Genomic DNA, 18,155 nt, shown 5'->3' with positions numbered 1-18,155 from the left:
GCTATTGACATTTCTAGCTCTTGCCACTTGCACCTGAAAGTCATGCATGCCTTCCACAATGTACATTACAGTCCTAAGAGATACAGGCTTCCTTCAATTTCCAAGGATAAATAAAGCTAGTGTAGAATGTAGAGACTTTAGCAATGGGCACTATTGGAGTAATCTGTCCAATATTAGAGAAGATGTACAGTATCTGTCTCAGCATTTAAATCAAGGATGAAGATTAGTTATTTTAGAATAGCATACAATTGTTAGAGAAGCTGCTAAGCATATTTGATATTGCACTCATATATTGCAGCTTAATTAACAGTTGTAATGTTTCTTGATTTTCCATTATGAATTCTTTATTTTTTTTTCCTTTTTATGGTGTGTTATGGCACTTGGTTTGCAACAGATGTGTTGTTGTTTTTAGAGGTCTTCTGTCCAAATTAAATTGTTATTGGTTGCTTGTAGCTTAATCCTTTGCAGAATGTATCTGACCCAGAACAGTTCAAACTTGGATGGAAAGCACCCTATATTTAATGTGTTGCATGAGGTTTATTTTTAGTGTTTCAAAGTTATTAAAATTTCAATTTATTGTATGTTTGGCTCATAATTGAAAGAGCTTGTACTAAGAATAAATTAAATTGAGCTGAGATTGTCTCTCAGAGTGTGCTTCAACTCCTTGACAAACGCTCCTGTGAGTTTTAGGACAGAAATGTCAAAAGGTTATTTTTTTTGTTTTTAATGTTGTTCCTCGAGTACCAAATTACTTTAAAAGAATTAATTAATTTTACTTAAAACTGAAGAGAGATGATGCTTTTCCTTTGGTTTATAGATGCGATTCATATGTTCTTTAAATGACCTAAAGGCTATTAGCAATGATTATTGTGATAATTTGTTCAACACGCTGGTCACAAAGGCAGAACTCAGACGAGTGATCTGAATTGGGATCAACAGAAGAGATCAATGAATGAAGCTCTTGCAAGTTCATGATTTGAAATATGAACAAAGATAGATGCTCATCACTGGGGACGGAAGAATGTAAAAAGTTGGGTGGTCTGATGTTAGCTGGAGCATGGTGTCATGTGGAGTGGTTAAATCTGAGTTATATCTGAACATTTATGGATTTAGTTAACTGTTTCTTACACAGAGCTAAACTTGTGTCCCTCATGTTGTGTAGGAACAGTGTATGTTTTTTGAAAATTGTACATCTTTGCTGCCACCAAGAAATTCCTACTGAGATGGAAGTTAGTATTGATTTGTTCAGAACACTATGAAATGTGCTAGAATTGGAAAAAAATGTAATTTAATATTTTATGCTGTTTCTATTTCAGTTTGCTACCCCAATGACTTTTAAGGCTACTCTTCTCAGGGCTGCTGTCTACTAAAACTCTGGAGTCTCTGGAAACTGAAATCCTTATAGGAGTACAGTTTGTCACTGATTGCAGAGTAGACGTCAAGTCATGTCCGTGGACATGAACAGCCAAGGTTCTGACAGCAATGAGGAAGACCTGGATCCCAACTATGATGACGCAGAGGAGGAAGACCCTGGTGACATTGAAGATTATTATGTAGATGTGGCCAGTGATGTGGAGCAGCAAGGGGCTGATGCTTTTGATCCAGAGGAGTATCAGTTCACCTGCTTGACCTACAGGGAAAGCCAGCGAGTCCTAAATGAACAAGTTAACATTGTGGCTTCAGCGTTGAAGGTAATGTGCATGACACTCTCTATGTTCATTGAGGCTGGAAAGAGAATGGGTAGTAAATGAGGGTGGCCTGATGATTTTAGATCCATGGCTTCCTCCCTATGGGGGATAGCAGGTGCCTTTTTCAAATTCCCAAGGTCTGGTCCATTGTTTCCCCATTATGTAGCAAAGCTGTGTAGAGCCCCAGCAGGAATATTCAGGAAATGACTCTGTGTGGTGAGCTGTTAGCTGGTTTAGGAACTTCACAATATCAATCTTTATTTTTCCTTTATTTTTTTCTTTCTTGTATCAAGATCTAAACTGTGACATTTTCATTTGGGTTAGTGACCTACCCTTCTAGCTGACGGGTTTGTGTTGGGAGAATATCGATCTTGAGTGGGAACAGTCTTTGTAGTCTACTGCTTTATCCATTAAGCCTGATGGAAATTACTGGGTAGGTATAACCAGACTCTTTTCAAATATTTGTTTTACTTGTTTGTTCCAGGTGCAGCCTGCAGTTGCTAAACTTGTACTGGTGCATTTCCACTGGCAGGTGGCAGATATATTGGAAAGGTAAGAGTAGTACACTGCTTCCCAATTGCTTTATGTTTGCCTATGATTCAGTTGGAGTGTTTTAAGCAGGCATGGAGGGGCAGGGTCGCAAGGAAACCTTTCATCAGTAATATATTTGGTATGATATTTTTTTTGATGAAAGCACTCTTGCTTACTTAAAAAAATGTCTGCCTGTAAATGCTACATCAACCTCCAAGTTTTTCTATGTCAAACACATTTGAGAAGGCATGATCATTAAAGTTTGGCACATCCTTGAAGTGTTGAGGCTACTCTGAACGTTTCAGCACATGGTGCCAGAATACATCTACACAGTAACCTTGATCTCTATTGGTACCTCTGGACTGGCTGCTTTCCCTTATACCTAATGTCATGCTGTTTTTATCCTGGAGGCTCTCTTGGAGTAACTTTGTCTACATTTCAGGCACAAGTCCAGCTCGTCACAGTTGTTATTGGAAGCCAAAGTGCAGCCCTGCAACTGCAAACCAGTGAGTAGGATTCTCTTCCCATATCTCTAGTTCTTCAGGCTCATATGTTTATGCTGGGAGCTTGTTGTTGGGGTGTGCTTTTGTTTATGAGCGCATACATATACTGCAAGCTGTAGATGTAAGCTTGCAACATGGTAATCTGTAATATTCTCTTTACAGGCTGCCTCTCACACCTCCTTGCTCTGTGGTGTGTGTTTGCAGCTCGTTCGTAAGGAGAATCTACTGGCACTGGCATGTCAACATCTCTTCTGCAAAGCCTGCTGGGAGCAGCACTCAACAGTATTGGTGAAGGAAGGGGTAGGCGTAGGTGAGCTTGGGTCACTGGGTGGCATGTAGTGCTGTAGGGTCTGACTCTGGCAAAACCATGGAACTTGAAAGTGGCAAAGGACCCTTGTCACCTGGCACAATTTTGTGCTGTGATCTAATATGATTGTTATCAACTCATACAGGAATCTCATGCATGGCTCAGGAGTGTCCTTTGAGGATGCCTGAAGATTTTGTGTTACCACTGTTACCCAGTGAAGAGCTTCGAGAGAAATACCGCCGTTACCTCTTCAGGGATTATATTGAGGTGAGAGAGAAAATTAAATAAGAACGATTGTTTAATTAATAAAATGGATCAAATTGGTTATTCAAGTGTCACCATATAATAAATATTTGTGATTTCAAGTGAATTTGTCTATTTTCCAACTATTTGTGTTCTTAGAGCCATTTCCAGTTGCAGCTGTGCCCTGGTGCTGACTGTCCCATTGTCATTCAAGTACAAGAACCCCGAGCCCGCCGAGTACAGTGCAGCCGTTGCAGTGAAGTTTTTTGGTAGATATTCAAAAGCTTTCCTGTCTGTTTTGCTTATATTGGGATCAAGGTGCCCTGTACTGAGCCTACTTTTGTTCTGTCTGTCTTTCAGTTTTAAGTGCCGACAGATGTATCACGCACCCACAGACTGTGGTACAATACGGAAGTGGCTGACAAAATGTGCAGATGACTCTGAAACAGCAAACTACATCAGCGCACACACTAAAGATGTATGGGCCTACTGCGCATGTGCTTCGGGGTGGGCTGTCCTATGCCTTGGAAAAGCAAGGGTCTAGGGTTTGAGGGTGACCTTAGTGTATTGCATGTTAATTGTGTTCACTGTAAATTCTGAAGTGCTTAACTATGCCTTTTCTTTATTTTTCTGTCAGTTCTAAAATAATAACTGAACTTATATTGCTGTCCACGTCTGATCAGCTAGTGAAAATTTAAAGTAGTTTGGCTTAGATAGCAGGGCTCATTTAAAGCTGTTTTGTTTGAATGGGAGTCTTGTTTCTTAATACACAGAGTGTAAAGTTATAACGGTTCATGGCTTGGTGTGAAGTTCAGATTAAGGGCAAAATAGATGAGGATTTTGATGGGACAGGTGCAGTGTAGATAGTTTAAAAATGGTACGTGATTTCTTAACTAGTGTTGTAGTGTATGGATAACTGAGTTTAGCAGGGTGTTCCTCAGAATGTTTTTTTTTTTTTGTTGAGGTTTAATATGATATAAGGCATAAAATGGTTGGCTCTTGACTACATAGCTGGTAATCTTTTAGTTTTTGCATCTGTTTGAATAATTTATTTTGATGTTTCAGTGTCCAAAGTGCAATATTTGTATTGAGAAGAATGGAGGTTGCAACCATATGGTAAGTGAAGGTTTCTTGCTTGGGGAATATGTTTAATCACTCTCATTACTGTAATCCTCAAGATCTGATTAGGTCTTTTTTTTTTCCCCACTTCCCTACCCTGTCTTCTATTACAGCAATGCTCCAAGTGTAAGCACGGTGAGTAGCTTCCCTTAATACTGTGTGCATGCTTTAGTTACTTTCATTTTAATTAAGGTGTTTTGAATCATGTCTTTTGCTATTTAGTGTTTGCTCTAGATTCTCTATATTGTAACCGGATGAGGGCAATTTTTACAATGGCAGTTAATGTGTATTTCAACCTAATTGCAGTAATTAACCTTGGCAGCTCTTTTATGAAAATAGGTTAACTAATGCCAAAGGGACCACACACTGCTCACACAGCTAAATATGCTTAAATCTGTATTTACACTGCAGGACATTTTACATCCATGTGGTAGTTTGGTGACGGGGGTCAAAATTTCAGTGTTAAGTTAAATTTAGATTCTGTTTCTATGATGACCAAAAAGTTGAGCTGTGTGTGTGTCTGCGGTAACCTATGTTCAGCAAAAAAAAAAAAAATCAATCCTTTTCAAACACGTTTACAAACTCCAGGTCTATTGTTTTTGGTCCAGTACTTCTCTCCATATCCTTTAAAAATGTCCAGAGAAAACTGGACAAAGAAATTGTTTAATTTAACTGTAATTTTTGCAGTCATTGGATGAGGTCCATTGATTTGTAAAAGTTTTACATGAATAGTTTTTGAGATATATTATCTACTCTGTATATATAAAATCCTAAGTCTTAAAGTGCAATGGTGACGTTTTTATGTCACATTTTTTGTTACGCTTTAAATCGGCCTTATTTTAAAACCTACATATAAATGTTTGGTATCATTCTTTTCAGAGTTTATCAAACTTTAATGTGATGTTGTTAAATTTTCAGATTCTTATTCCATTTTTAAATTGTAAACTAAAAAATATCAAGAACTCACGTCCCGCAAGACCGGGACTTTGTGCCAAAAGATTTAACCACGCCTGGGGCCGGAAATAAAACACAAAGAGTAGGACAGCTGCTTTACAGGCTTTTAAATGTTCAAAGTGCCGCATGAGATGTAGATCACGCGGCATGGCAGCAGCAGCAAGCGAGCAGCTGATCGAGCAAAGAGGAGGTAAAAAAAAAAAAACTCTGTTTCCCATTGTATCACAGTTTAAGAGGGGGTTTCAGAGGAGCGACTGTGTCTTCTTGGGGGGGGGGGGTGCATTCAGCCCCCTCTTCACAATGTGAATGGCAGAGGTGCAAAGCGAGCAGGGGGGAACCCCCTAGTTTAAATATACATGAGCGAATTGTTAGGAGGAAAAAAAAAACAGAAAAATGATCATTAGGCAGGAAAAAGGTTGAGGTACCGGCTGGTAATCCCCAGTGTAATATTGTTAAAATCTAAAAGGAAAGAAAAATGCACATGCGAGTGCATCAGCCATTTTAAAGAAAGAGTTGGGGAATCATTCCGTCCTCCATGTTTGGTCGTTTTCTGAACACCTAATTACCAGAGACCTTGAGATTTTTATATTGCTGTCCAGGAAGGAGCAAGGCTTTTCAGCGGGAACTGGGTCATTCTTCATCTGGCCACTCAGCTTCTGAATTGAGGATGAAGGAGGAGGTATAGGTTATGACAGCATGTCCTGTCTACTCTGGGTGGTATTGCTTACCTTACTGGAAACCTTAATGATGTTCCTGAACCGTGAATGCTTGAAAGCACACATGGAAGTACAGGGTGAGCCAAAATGAAGTACCACATTTCTCAAGATAATTGCGGGAGGTAGAGGCAGCCGAGTGGGTTGGGGGCCCTTTGATGCACTATTCCTTTGATGCACTAGCCCTTGTAGTTTTCAGTCGTCAATATGCCTTGGTCCGGTGCGCACCATGCTTTCAAAGCCTTTCTTCAAAAACAACGAACCCATCATCACTATGCAACACGCCTTTCGAATGCACTTCAGCATTCCTACTAACGGTGATTCCCAAATCGGAAAACAATTCTTCAGTGGGTGGCTAAATTTAGACGGACGGGTACAACATTGAATTGAAAATCTCCAGTCCGTCCTCGGATTGTATGAACACCTGAAAACATCCAAGCTGTAAGGGCATCAATTTTGCCGTCTCCTAGACGTTCAGCGCGCATACATGCTTCTGCCTTTCGCATTTCCAACATGTCTTTGAGGAGGATTTTGCATGAAGACATTAATTTCCATCCATACAAAATGATGGTAGTTCAGGAATTCACTGAGAGAGACTGGGAGAGCCGTAGAGAGTTGTGCATGAACATTCTGCAAACCGTTCATTGTCATGTGCAGCGATGAGGCACATTTCCATTTGACTGGTTGTGTAAATAAGCAAAACTTTCACTATTGGGCTGAAACCAACCCTTGTGATCTTTATCAGAGACCCCTGCACAGTGAGCGTGTTACAGTTTGGTGCACCGTAGCAGAATTTGGCATTGTAGGCCCTTACTTTTTTGAGGGGGGTCGGGGAGGAGCAACGGTCACTGTCACTTCTGAAAAATACATTAAAATGCTAGTGACGTTTTTGCGGCCCCAACTGGAAGATATGGATTTGGTGGATGCCTGGTTTCAACAGGATGGTGCGGAGATCCATGCAAGATTTGTGGGAGATATTTCTCAGGGAAGGTGATCTCTCCGCATGGTGACGTCGGGTGGCCTTCACATTCGCCTGATCTCGCTCCGTGCGATTTCTTCTTGTGGGGCTATCTCAAGTCAAAGGTGTACACACACCGACCTCAAAACCTCGAAGCCCTCAAGGATGATATTCCCCACTATTCCTGTTGAAATGGCAGAACGAGTCATGCGACCGTTCAGAAATCGTCTCAAAGAGTGTATCGCTAATGATGGCCACCACCTTGAAGACATCGTTTTTAAAACACTGTGAAAAAAATCTTATTTTGTATACCCTTTCTTGTGTCATATTTAAATTTTATTTTATCTAGTAGCATTTTTGTAGAATAAATGTTTGAAATGTGGTACATCTTTTTGGCTCACCCTGTACATGCAAGCAGTCGCACCCATGCAACATGCTCTCACACACTAAAGAGATCAATAAGTGAAAATAGCTAACACTTTGTTTGCCATACCAGAGTACATGCTGGATAATGAAAAAAAAGAAAGAAATGCACTCACATCTTATTATGTAAAGGTCGATATACACAGAGGCGTTAAGCTATCCCTGTACCACTTGTGTATCTGTGCAGCTTGTTTACTTCATTTGGCCCAATGTGTTTAGTCTCAAGTTAAATATTATTTAAGTTGTTCACTTCATTTACTTTCCTCTACATTTTACACTTCAATTGTGTAAATAGTATAAATCAATGTACTTGTTTGTATGTTACTGTATAGTATAATTGATTGTATTATATTGTAAAATCTTCCATTGAATGGTTTCCTGTGGTACTGTATCTCTAAAGTGAAATTTGCATGAAAGTACTGTATGGAACATTCCATACTGAACCTTTTGTTTGTATTCAATTTAAATTGATCTCTGCCTTTGATCGGGTTACTGCTCTGAAATGCTGGTATGCCTAAATTACTGAGAAAAGTAATCTATTTTGGCTAATTGTGCTTAGCTAACAAGGTGTAAAACATGAAAACATTTTCAGTTTTCAAATGATGCTTCACAGATGATCAGTTGTAGCCTTTCTTGGCCATTACATAGCATTCTTAGGTTTGCATAATCCAATTTAGTGTCACGGGGGAGACAAAGCATTCCCTGGCAACACTTGAACATATGGCAGGAAACAGCTCTGGGTAAGGGCACCAGTCCATTGCTGGGAGCACTTGCACACGTGCATAATCATACCGGGACAATTTGGAATCCACAATTAACCTAACCTGCACATTCTTGGAAAAATGTTGAACGAAAGCCCATGCAGAAATGGGGAGAATGTGTACACTCAACATGACCATTAGCTGAGTATGGGATTAGATCCAAGGAGTCTGGGGGAAGCAGCAGCCATGCAAGCAGAAACTTATTAAATATAATTTTATTCCTGCATATATCTAGGTGTGCATGGACAGAAGCACCCTGTCCAAAATTAAGTTATAGTTGCTTGCACTGTTCACGTTAGTAACACCTTGATAAAGAGCGCAATATCCAAAAAGTAATTCTGAGCCTCCTTGTTTTAAATACATTTCTGAAAATCTAGTGGTATGAGTGATATTGGAATTGAGATTTCCATACTATTGTATATTTTATAAAATCACCCTGCAAGGAAAAATGTTTGGTTACTACCGGTTTGGCTTGATAGTGCAAGAGGACTTTAGTTAGTTGCCATTGTAATTTGATTAAGTACAATTTTTCATGACAGACATCATAGTTTTATTATAATAATAATTCTTCTTCTTTCAGCTTTTCCTGTTAGGGGTCGCCACAGCAGATTATTTTCTTCCATATCTTTCTGTCTTCTGCATCTTGATCTGTCACACCCATCACCTGCATGTCCTTTCTCACCACATCCGTAAACCTTCTCTTAGGCCTTCTTCTTCTCCTCTTGCCTGGCAGCTCTATCCTTAGCATCCTTCTCCCAATATACCCAGCATCTCTCTTCTGCACATGTCCAAACCAACGCAATCTCGTCTCTCTGACTTTCTCTCCCAATCGTCCAACTTGAGCTGACCCTCTAATGTACTCATTTCTAATCCTATCCATCCTCGTCACACCCAGTGCAAATCTTAGCATCTTTAACTCTGCTACCTCCAGCTCTGTCTCCTGCTTTCTGGTCAGTGCCACCATCTCCAACCCATATAACATAGCTGGTCTCACTACTGTCCTGTAGACCTTCCCTTTCACTCTTGCTGATATCCGTCTGTCACAAATCACTCCTGACACTCTTCTCCACCCATTCCACGCTGCCTGTACTACCTTTTTCACCTCTCTTCCACAATTCCCATTACTCTGTACTGTTGATCCCAAGTATTTAAACTCCTCCACCTTCGCCAACTCTACTCCCTGCATCCTCACCATTCCACTGACCTCCCTCTCATTCACACACATGTATTCTGTCTTGTTCCTACTGACCTTCATTCCTCTCCTCTTTAGAGCATATCTCCACCTCTCCAGGGTCTCCTCAGCCTGCTCCCTACTATTACTACAGATCACAATGTCATCAGCAAACATCATAGTCCACGGGGACTCCTGTCTAATCTCGTCTGTCAACCTGTCCATCACCATTGCAAATAAGAAAGGGCTCAGAGCCGATCCCTGATGTAATCCCACCTCCACATTGAATGCATCTGTCGCTCCTACCACAGACCTCGCCACTGTCACACTTCTCTTGTACATATCCTGTACAACTCTTACATACTTCTCTGCCACTCCCAACTTCCTCATACAATACCACAACTCCTCTCGAGGCACCCTGTCGTATGCTTTCTCCAGGTCCACAAAGATGCAATGCAACCCCTTCTGGCCTTCTCTAAACTTCTCCATCAACATCCTCCGAGCAAACATTGCATCTGTGGTGGTCTTTCTTGGCATGAAACCATATTACTGCTCACTAATCATCACCTCACTTCTTAACCTAGCTTCCACTACTCTTTGCCATAACTTCATGCTGTGGCTCATCAATTTTATCCCCCTGTAGTTACTGCAGTCCTGCACATCCACCTTATTCTTAAATACAATAATAATAATACATTTTATTTATATAGCACCTTTCCCATGCTCAAGGCACTTGTGTATACACCTTTGTATATCTGTGGTGTAGTGCCGTTTAGTTCACATCCGTGTTGGTATAGAAAGTCATCAAGCCTTTTCAAAAGTTAATCTTTTTTTGCATTAGAAGATAAATAAAATTTAGTCTTTTTCCAGGCTTATTTGGAAAAAAAAAAAAAAAAAAACTTTGCAAAATTTCTGAACAAATGAGTAAATTAATTGGCCATGAGATCACTCCTACCCAGTTTTTAACCTGAATTACAACCTTGTTTCTGTTGAAATGCATCTTTACCTACTTTGCAGACCTAACATGAGGGTTATTTTCATGTTTTTTTTTTTTTTTTCTTTCAAGTAATTTCAAAAATTTCCTCCGGGATTTAGGCAGGAGGGCGGCACGGTGGCGCAGTGGTAGCGCTGCTGCCTCGCAGTTAGGAGACCCGGGTTCGCTTCCCGGGTCCACCCTGCGTGGAGTTTGCATGTTCTCCCCGTGTCTGCGTGGGTTTCCTCCGGGCGCTCCGGTTTCCTCCCACAGTCCAAAGACATGCAGGTTAGGTGGATTGGTGATACTAAATTGGCCCTAGTGTGTGCTTTGTGTGTGGGTGTGTTTGTGTGTGTCCTGCGGTGGGTTGGCACCCTGCCCGGGATTGGTTCCCTGCCTTGTGCCCTGTGTTGGCTGGGATTGGCTCCAGCAGACCCCCGTGACCCTGTGTTCGGATTCAGCGGGTTGGAAAATGGATGGATGGATGGATGGATTTAGGCAGGAATTCTGGTCTTCTGGCAGTCTGTTATTGTTTTGGCGATGTGTTTGGGTCATTGTAATGTTGAAATGTCAGCCATCTTCCCATTTTCCAAGTTCTGTCTGAGGGCTGCAGGTTTTCTTGCATTTTGCAGCAATCCGTCTTCTCACCTGAAAGGTGTACCCAGTTGAAGAAAAAAGATTTCTATGGCAGGATTCTTCCATCTCCATGCTATACTGTAGGAATGGTTGTCTTTGAATAATAATATGTATTCATTTTTTTACCAAACGTTCTATATTGGATTGTAACTAAAATGATTTTACCTCATCTGACCATAGCATCTCTTGCCACAAATCTTGAAGGTGTTTTTTTCTTACTACTAGACAAACAAAATTTAATGTGGCTTTTTTGTCACCCTTCAATACAGGCCAGATAGGTGGAGTGGATGTGATAATTGTCATATTCACACAATGACTGTGTTTTGTGTTTGCATTTACCTCCCAGTATCCGCTCTGATCAGTCATAAGTGTCTATGTGTCTATCTATGTGTCTATCTATCTCTGTCTCTCTCTATCTATCTCTATCTATCTATCTCACCCAGTTTAGAAAGACAATCTGATCTGAGTAAGGTCTGGGTGGCGCCATTCATCTTCCATTTCTTAGTCATGAGCTTGGCTTTGTTCCATGGGATACTTAAAGCCTTTAAGATTTTCTTATACCCATCATCTGACCTGTGCCTTTCCAAAACTTTATCTCAAGTTGTTTTGAAAGCACATTTCTAACCATAGCAAACTTTTATTTTGAAATGCACTTCCAAACAGTGAAATCTTCTATAAATAGCTGCTTTGATTCTGAACTATTCAGTCACATGGGACCTAATTAGTTTGTTGTGTGAGTTACAAGGTGATAAGTTAGGCCGTTTACAGGTACAACTGTAAGGGGTGCGTTCGTTTACGTAATATGAATTTTCATGTTTTAATATTCCATTTTCACTTGTTAAAAAAAAAAAAAAATGAAAAAGTCTAAATGAAATTGTCTATTTTCTGAGTGTCATTCATTTTTCTCTTTGATTACAATTGTTCTGTCTGATTTTAATTTTTGTATTTTAGTTTTGTTTATAGTCTGTGTTTTATCTATTGTTCGGTATTCTTGAGTGTTTAGAAAGGTGCCTACAAATAAATGTATTATTACTATTACACATTTTTAAAGGGGATGATAACATTCTATACTTTGTATTGTTGCTACTGACTATTGTTATATTCCTCTATTTGCACCAAGGAATTTTTATTCACATCAAAAATGTGATCCTGTTTTTTGGTTCTGATTGCTGCCTTTTCCCTAAAATTTTGCCTGTCTTATATGCCTGAAATCCAGATTCTGCCTCAGATTTGAGTCTGATTGATATTATATGCTTTTGAGCTGACTCGTGTAATGTTTCTTTAATTCCAGCTGGACTTGTCTTGTGTGACTTAATTTTTATCTTTGTTTTCTGCTATCCCAGCACATTTAATTTGATTGCCAACAGGTTGTATGGTCCTGGCTCTGGTTGTTACTGTATCACTGATGGATTACATTTCTGCCTTTATCTACCAGATTTCTGCTGGATGTGTCTCGGGGATTGGAAGACACATGGCAGTGAGTATTATGAATGTAGCCGGTACAAAGAAAACCCTGACATCGTAAATCAGAGCCAGCAGGCGCAGGCTCGTGAAGCACTCAAGAAATATTTATTCTACTTTGAAAGGGTGGGTAGTAGTTTATTACCACTTGCTTTTTACACTTGATTAAATCTATTTTTTCAGGTTATCCTTGAACATCTGGCAGCTTAATCGAAAATTTTATGAAGGCTAACACATTGTTTAGTTAGATTTTTTTTTTCCTGTATGCAACAAGTAATATAATGTGTGCAACTTTGATTTGTGCTTCTCATGATGTTTAATCTGAAACAGATTTCTCACTCACTTTGCACTCCTCTTTCTCCTTCTCTTGCCCTCTCTCTGTCCTGTATGCAGTGGGAAAATCACAATAAAAGCTTACAGTTGGAAGCACAGACATACCAGCGAATCCAGGAGAAGATCCAGGAGCGTGTAATGAATAACCTGGGCACCTGGATTGACTGGCAATACCTGCAGAATGCTGCCAAGCTGCTTGCAAAGGTAGAACCAATACTAGACACATGTTCAGGCAGGTCACGAAAGAGTAGCTAATGTGGATGAGCAAACCGAGCACAATGAACGTCAAGTTCTATACAGTGCCATGCAAAAGTGTTTAACCAATTCTTTCATTTTACCAAACAAACAGCAAATCCTACACGCACAATGTATTCTCTCATATTTGTATTTAAAAGCACTAAAGCTGAAACTATTTTTCTATTTACATTTTTTTTAAAGAAAAAAACATAAGAGGAAACAAAAAGAAATCTTTTGTTTGCATCAGTATTCAATGTATTATGGACACCCTGGACACCAAGTGAAAACAATTACCTAAAGAAGGCACAGTTGCCTAACAATTGACATCTAACAGTGAACCGTTAACATAACTGCTATACTTTCTAGCAAAAAGCTGCACAATTAAAACATATTTTTATGCATAACTTTCCCCATGTGCTTGTAGTGTTTTTTTTAATTTCATGTTTATGATGTAACAGAAATCAATAGTCACCAGTTCTGTACAATGGCAAACGATGGGAAAAAGTTAAAGGGAAAAAAGAAATCTTGCACATTCACTTGCTCAAAACATGCAAAATGATTTCTTTTTTTTGCTAAAATATTGTTAAATAGTTGCTTCCGGAATAATCAAGGGCAACATAAACAAGAAACCTAAAGACTCATGGGAGTGACTTTTTCTGACTTGATGTCCCGCCTCTCCCCATCATATCAAGTCCTTCCCATGAATCTTTAGGTTTAAGGTTTATAATTCTAGAAGTAAATATTCAACAATATTGTATCAAAAATGCGCTTGTTTTGCACATTTTGAGCAAATGCTTGGATAACAGGTAAGTGAATCATGTGACTTTATTTTTTCTTTTCATTTATGCGTAGTTGTTTTTCACATTGTTTGCCATTATAGAATACTGGTGGTTGACTCCTGTTATATCAGTCTTCTTTCTCTCCGTTCTGCATGAAATGTTAGCTAGGCCGCAGCTGTAAAGTACATAGGCTAAGCAACATATAAAGAAAATATAATGTTTAGGTGACGTATTTCTTTAGAGGGATAATAGTGAAATTAAAAGACAACTGTGGAAATGAAAACTAAAGAGCATTCTAAAGAAGCTAGAGATAAAATAATAATAAAAAAACATAGATTTGGAAAAGGACACAAAAGTGGTTGGATGTCACAGTGCGGACACTTGTCAGGAAGTGTAAGGTGTATCAATCTACCCACTCACTTCCCCTCAAAGCTCTTTGTGAAAACAAGGAGGAGACCTGAGAGAAGCCTCAAAGTGGCCAGCAATCCCTTGAAGGAGCTACAGAGTTTGTTAGATAAGACTGGAGTAAGAGGAGGACTAGTCAGCCATATCGAGAGCTTTGTGTATCCCTGGCCTTTATAGGATAGTGGCCCAAAATAATCCATCTGCAAGCTCGTCTGGAGTTTACATGAAAGTGTAAAAGTGACCCAGTTGTGATGTGTAGTGAAGGAAATTAATACTTTTGCAAGATACTGTATCATAACAAAACACCATTAAAAAGAGAAGAAATGCATAAGGAAAAGCACTGTCCTTTACTAACATTATTTTGTTGATTTTTCTACTTTTTTCCTAGTGTCGATATACGTTGCAGTATACATATCCCTATGCCTACTACATGGAATCTGGTCCCAGGAAGAAGCTGGTGAGATGAGGGTTTGTGTACTGTCATACTGGTTATTGTCCAGTGTGATCAGCAAGGGAGAAGGGGGTTAGTTTTGTTTTTTAGAACAGCTCTTTGAACTTGGCAAACGTTATATCAGCAAATTAATATTAGCAGCTCTCTGTCTATTGCAGCTACAGTATGCATTACCACTTACTTGAAGTTCTAATATTTTGTGATTTGTCTGCCTCATTCAGTTTGAGTACCAGCAGGCCCAGCTTGAGGCCGAAATAGAAAACTTATCCTGGAAGGTTGAACGAGCCGACAGCTATGATCGTGGGGTAAGCTTTCTCATGAGATAGTTTCTGTAAAATGCAATTGGTACCGGTAATTCTTTGGTCAGTGTGGTGCCTACTCTTCATTTGAATCATTCCAATCTGTCTTCTGCTCATTCTGCAGGATCTAGAAAATCAGATGCATATTGCAGAACAAAGAAGACGAACGCTGCTGAAAGACTTCCATGATACTTGATCTTGGAAAAAGTGAGGATAAGAGTGGCTTAGAATGATGGGACTGAGAAGCCTCGACAGGCTGGGGATACTAGAAACAAACTGTTTTATTCACCTTTTCGCACATTCTTGTTGCCCTTCCCTCACCTGCTTTCAAGCAGTTTTGGAGACCAGGTGCTGTAGCAACCTGAAAACACTTCAAAACCCCCTAAACACCCCCCATCCCCCCCGCCCTTTTTTTTTTTTTTGGTGAAAACACAGTTTGGAGTCTTTCCCCAAAATATGCCAGGATGCAAGAGACTTCCCTTATATTGGCACTGGTGCAGGGAGATTATGCTGCAAAAGGAATTCAGACTTTGTCTTCGTCTACATGGAGACGCCAACTCAGCCATATGCCGTATTTCCTCCTCCTTTCCTCCTGCATTTTCAGGTCCCTGCTTTACTTAGTTTGCTTTCTTATTTGAAATGGCTGTTAATAGTAATAGATCGAATAAAAATGATGTAATTTTTGAAGGTTGTACATTAATACTGAAATAGAATAACAGATTCACATTTTTAAGACCGTCTTGACTCAAGAGTGCTTTCTTCACTGGTGCATTTGAGCTGTAAGCTAATCTACAGGCTTCCTGCATTTGAGCTATTCGGATTCACAATGACCTGAGGGTTTTGGGAGTCTGGACTATGCAGAACCAGTCTTTAAGGAGTCCTTTCTCAAGTTGATTATTTGTTTCCTAATTTATTCGCTTTGATGCGGGCAGAGTCTAACTGAAAGCCATTAACATTTTTTTTTTTTTTGGTCAATAGCTGAGCTATTCATTGTGGCTGAGTTATAACTGTGAGGCCTTCCTTCTCCATTATCTCCTAAAGTCGTGCTGATCAGTTTGAGGTGTAACTTGAACTCCTGTCTTCTTCTGGATGTCCCTACGGCTGGGCTAACGATGGCTGAAGTGTATATGAGCGTCCTTTCTTGTTTTTTTGCCTGTAACTGAGCTGGTTGAAGTGTAGGTAGGAGTCTTTTCCTATTGCTTCCCATGGCAGTGCCACATAGGCACTAAGCCTGTATTTTACTGGTCTCATCTCCAGAACATGAGTGGTCACTGTTTACTTATGCAACTTCACATCCAGCATGGTTTTCACATTTGTCTCTCAACAAGGGCTTTGGCAGAGTCAGGAATAAAATTTGAACTTTTTCTCCTACAAATGTGCCATTTCTTGTGTACATTTTTTGTCTTAAATCTACTGTTTTTTCACTCACGTTACTAACAATTCACAGTTTAAAATTATTGCTTTAAATGTTGACCTCATTAGATAGAGGTCCTGTCCCAAGGCTGTTTGGTTTTTCTGCCTTCATTGGGGGTACTCTGTCCCTGACTCTTCATAGCCTCTGTTTTGTATGTTCTAGGCGTTGTACCTCACAGTCAAATCAAATTTGCAAACCACTTACTTTCTACATTTTATTTTGTTGTAGATTTAATTTTAAATAGATAAATTTGCCATTTTTGCCTACCAGAGTTCACTCAATGACCTATAATGAAAAGTAAACACATATCTTTAGAAATGCTTGCAAATTGATTTAAAAACAAAAACTGAAATCTCTTCATTTACAGTATCTCACAAAAGTGAGTACACCCCTCACATTTTTGTAAATATTTTATTGTATCTTTTCATGGGACAACACTGTAGATATGACACTTTGATACAATGTAAAGTAGTCAGTGTGCAGCTTGTATAACAGTGTAAATTTGCTGTCCCCTCAAAATAACTCAACACACAGCCATTAATGTCTAAACAGCTGGCAACAAAAGTGAAAAATGTCCAAATTGTGCCCCAGAGTGTCAATATTTTGTGTGGCCACCATTTTTTTTTCCAGCACTGCCTTAACTCTCTTGGGCATGGAGTTCACTAGAGCTTCACAGGTTGCCACTAGAATCCTCTTCCACTCCTCCATGACGACATCATGGAGCTGATGGATTTTAGAGACCTTGCGCTCCTCCACCTTCCATTTGAGGATACCCCACAGATGCTCAATAGGGTTTAGGTCTGAAGACATGCTTGACCAATTCATCACCTTTACCCTCAGTTTATTTAGCAAGGCAGTGGTTGTCTTGGAGGTGTGTTTGCAGTCATCATGTTGGAATACTGCCCTGCGGTCCAGTTTCCAAAGGGAGGGGATCATGCTCTGCTTCAGTACATCACAGTACATATTGGCATTCATGGATCCCTCAATGAACTGTAGCTCCCCAGTACCGGCAGCACTCATGCAGCCCCAAACCATCACACTCCCACCACCTTGCTTGACTGGAAGCAAGACACACTTGTCTTTGTACTCCTCACCTGGTTGCCGCCACACACTCTTGACACCATCTGAACCAAATAACTTTATCTTGGTCTCATCAGACCACAGGACATGGTTCCAGTAATCCATGTCCTTAGTCTGCTTGTCTTCAGCAAACTGTTTGCGGGCTTTCTTGTGCATCATCTTTAGAAGTGACTTCCTTCTGGGACGACAGCCATGCAGACCAATTTGATGCAGTGTGCGGCGTATGGTCTGAGCAGTGACAGGCTGACCCCCCACCCCTTCAACCTCTGCAGCAATGCTGGCAGCATTCGTACGTCTATTTTCAAAAGACAACCTCTGGATATGACGCTGAGCACGTGCACTCAACTTCTTTGGTTGACCATGGCAAGGCCTGTTCTGAGTGGAACCTGTCCTGTTAAACCGCAGTATGGTCTAGGCCACCGTGCTGCAGCTCAGTTTCAGGGTGTTGGCAATCTTCTTATAGCCTAGGCCATCTTTATGTGCCACGTTGAACTTCCAGTGACCAGTATGAGAGAGTGTGAGAGCGATAACACCAAATTTAACACACCTGAGACCTTGTAACACTTAACGAGTCACATGAAACCAGGGAGGGAAAATGACTAATTGGGCACAATTTGGACATTTTTCACTTAGGGGTGTACTCGCTTTTGTTGCCAGTAGTTTAGTATTTTGAGGGGACAGCAAATTTACACTGTTATACAAGCTGTACACTGACT

At 40.1% G+C, this 18,155-nt stretch overlaps 1 protein-coding gene across 1 annotated transcript in view; it reads left to right on the top strand.

The window, feature by feature from the left end:
- Nucleotides 1-15,681, top strand: part of arih2 (ariadne homolog 2 (Drosophila)) — a 38,053-nt gene extending 22,372 nt beyond the window's left edge. The window contains exons 2-15 of the mRNA XM_028824234.2: nucleotides 1,317-1,691; nucleotides 2,173-2,240; nucleotides 2,662-2,725; nucleotides 2,885-3,032; nucleotides 3,175-3,296; nucleotides 3,432-3,541; nucleotides 3,633-3,750; nucleotides 4,338-4,388; nucleotides 4,505-4,526; nucleotides 12,416-12,567; nucleotides 12,835-12,978; nucleotides 14,584-14,652; nucleotides 14,868-14,951; nucleotides 15,070-15,681. Coding sequence (XP_028680067.1) covers nucleotides 1,446-1,691; nucleotides 2,173-2,240; nucleotides 2,662-2,725; nucleotides 2,885-3,032; nucleotides 3,175-3,296; nucleotides 3,432-3,541; nucleotides 3,633-3,750; nucleotides 4,338-4,388; nucleotides 4,505-4,526; nucleotides 12,416-12,567; nucleotides 12,835-12,978; nucleotides 14,584-14,652; nucleotides 14,868-14,951; nucleotides 15,070-15,141 — 1,470 coding nt within the window. The 5' untranslated portion in view covers nucleotides 1,317-1,445 and the 3' untranslated portion in view covers nucleotides 15,142-15,681. The remainder of the gene's footprint in view (nucleotides 1-1,316; nucleotides 1,692-2,172; nucleotides 2,241-2,661; nucleotides 2,726-2,884; nucleotides 3,033-3,174; nucleotides 3,297-3,431; nucleotides 3,542-3,632; nucleotides 3,751-4,337; nucleotides 4,389-4,504; nucleotides 4,527-12,415; nucleotides 12,568-12,834; nucleotides 12,979-14,583; nucleotides 14,653-14,867; nucleotides 14,952-15,069) is intronic.
- The last annotated feature ends 2,474 nt before the right edge of the window (nucleotides 15,682-18,155 follow it).

The sequence above is a fragment of the Erpetoichthys calabaricus genome, chromosome 18 (assembly GCF_900747795.2).
Source record: "Erpetoichthys calabaricus chromosome 18, fErpCal1.3, whole genome shotgun sequence".
Classification (NCBI taxonomy): domain Eukaryota; kingdom Metazoa; phylum Chordata; class Cladistia; order Polypteriformes; family Polypteridae; genus Erpetoichthys; species Erpetoichthys calabaricus.
This window is presented reverse-complemented; position numbering and strand designations above follow the sequence as displayed.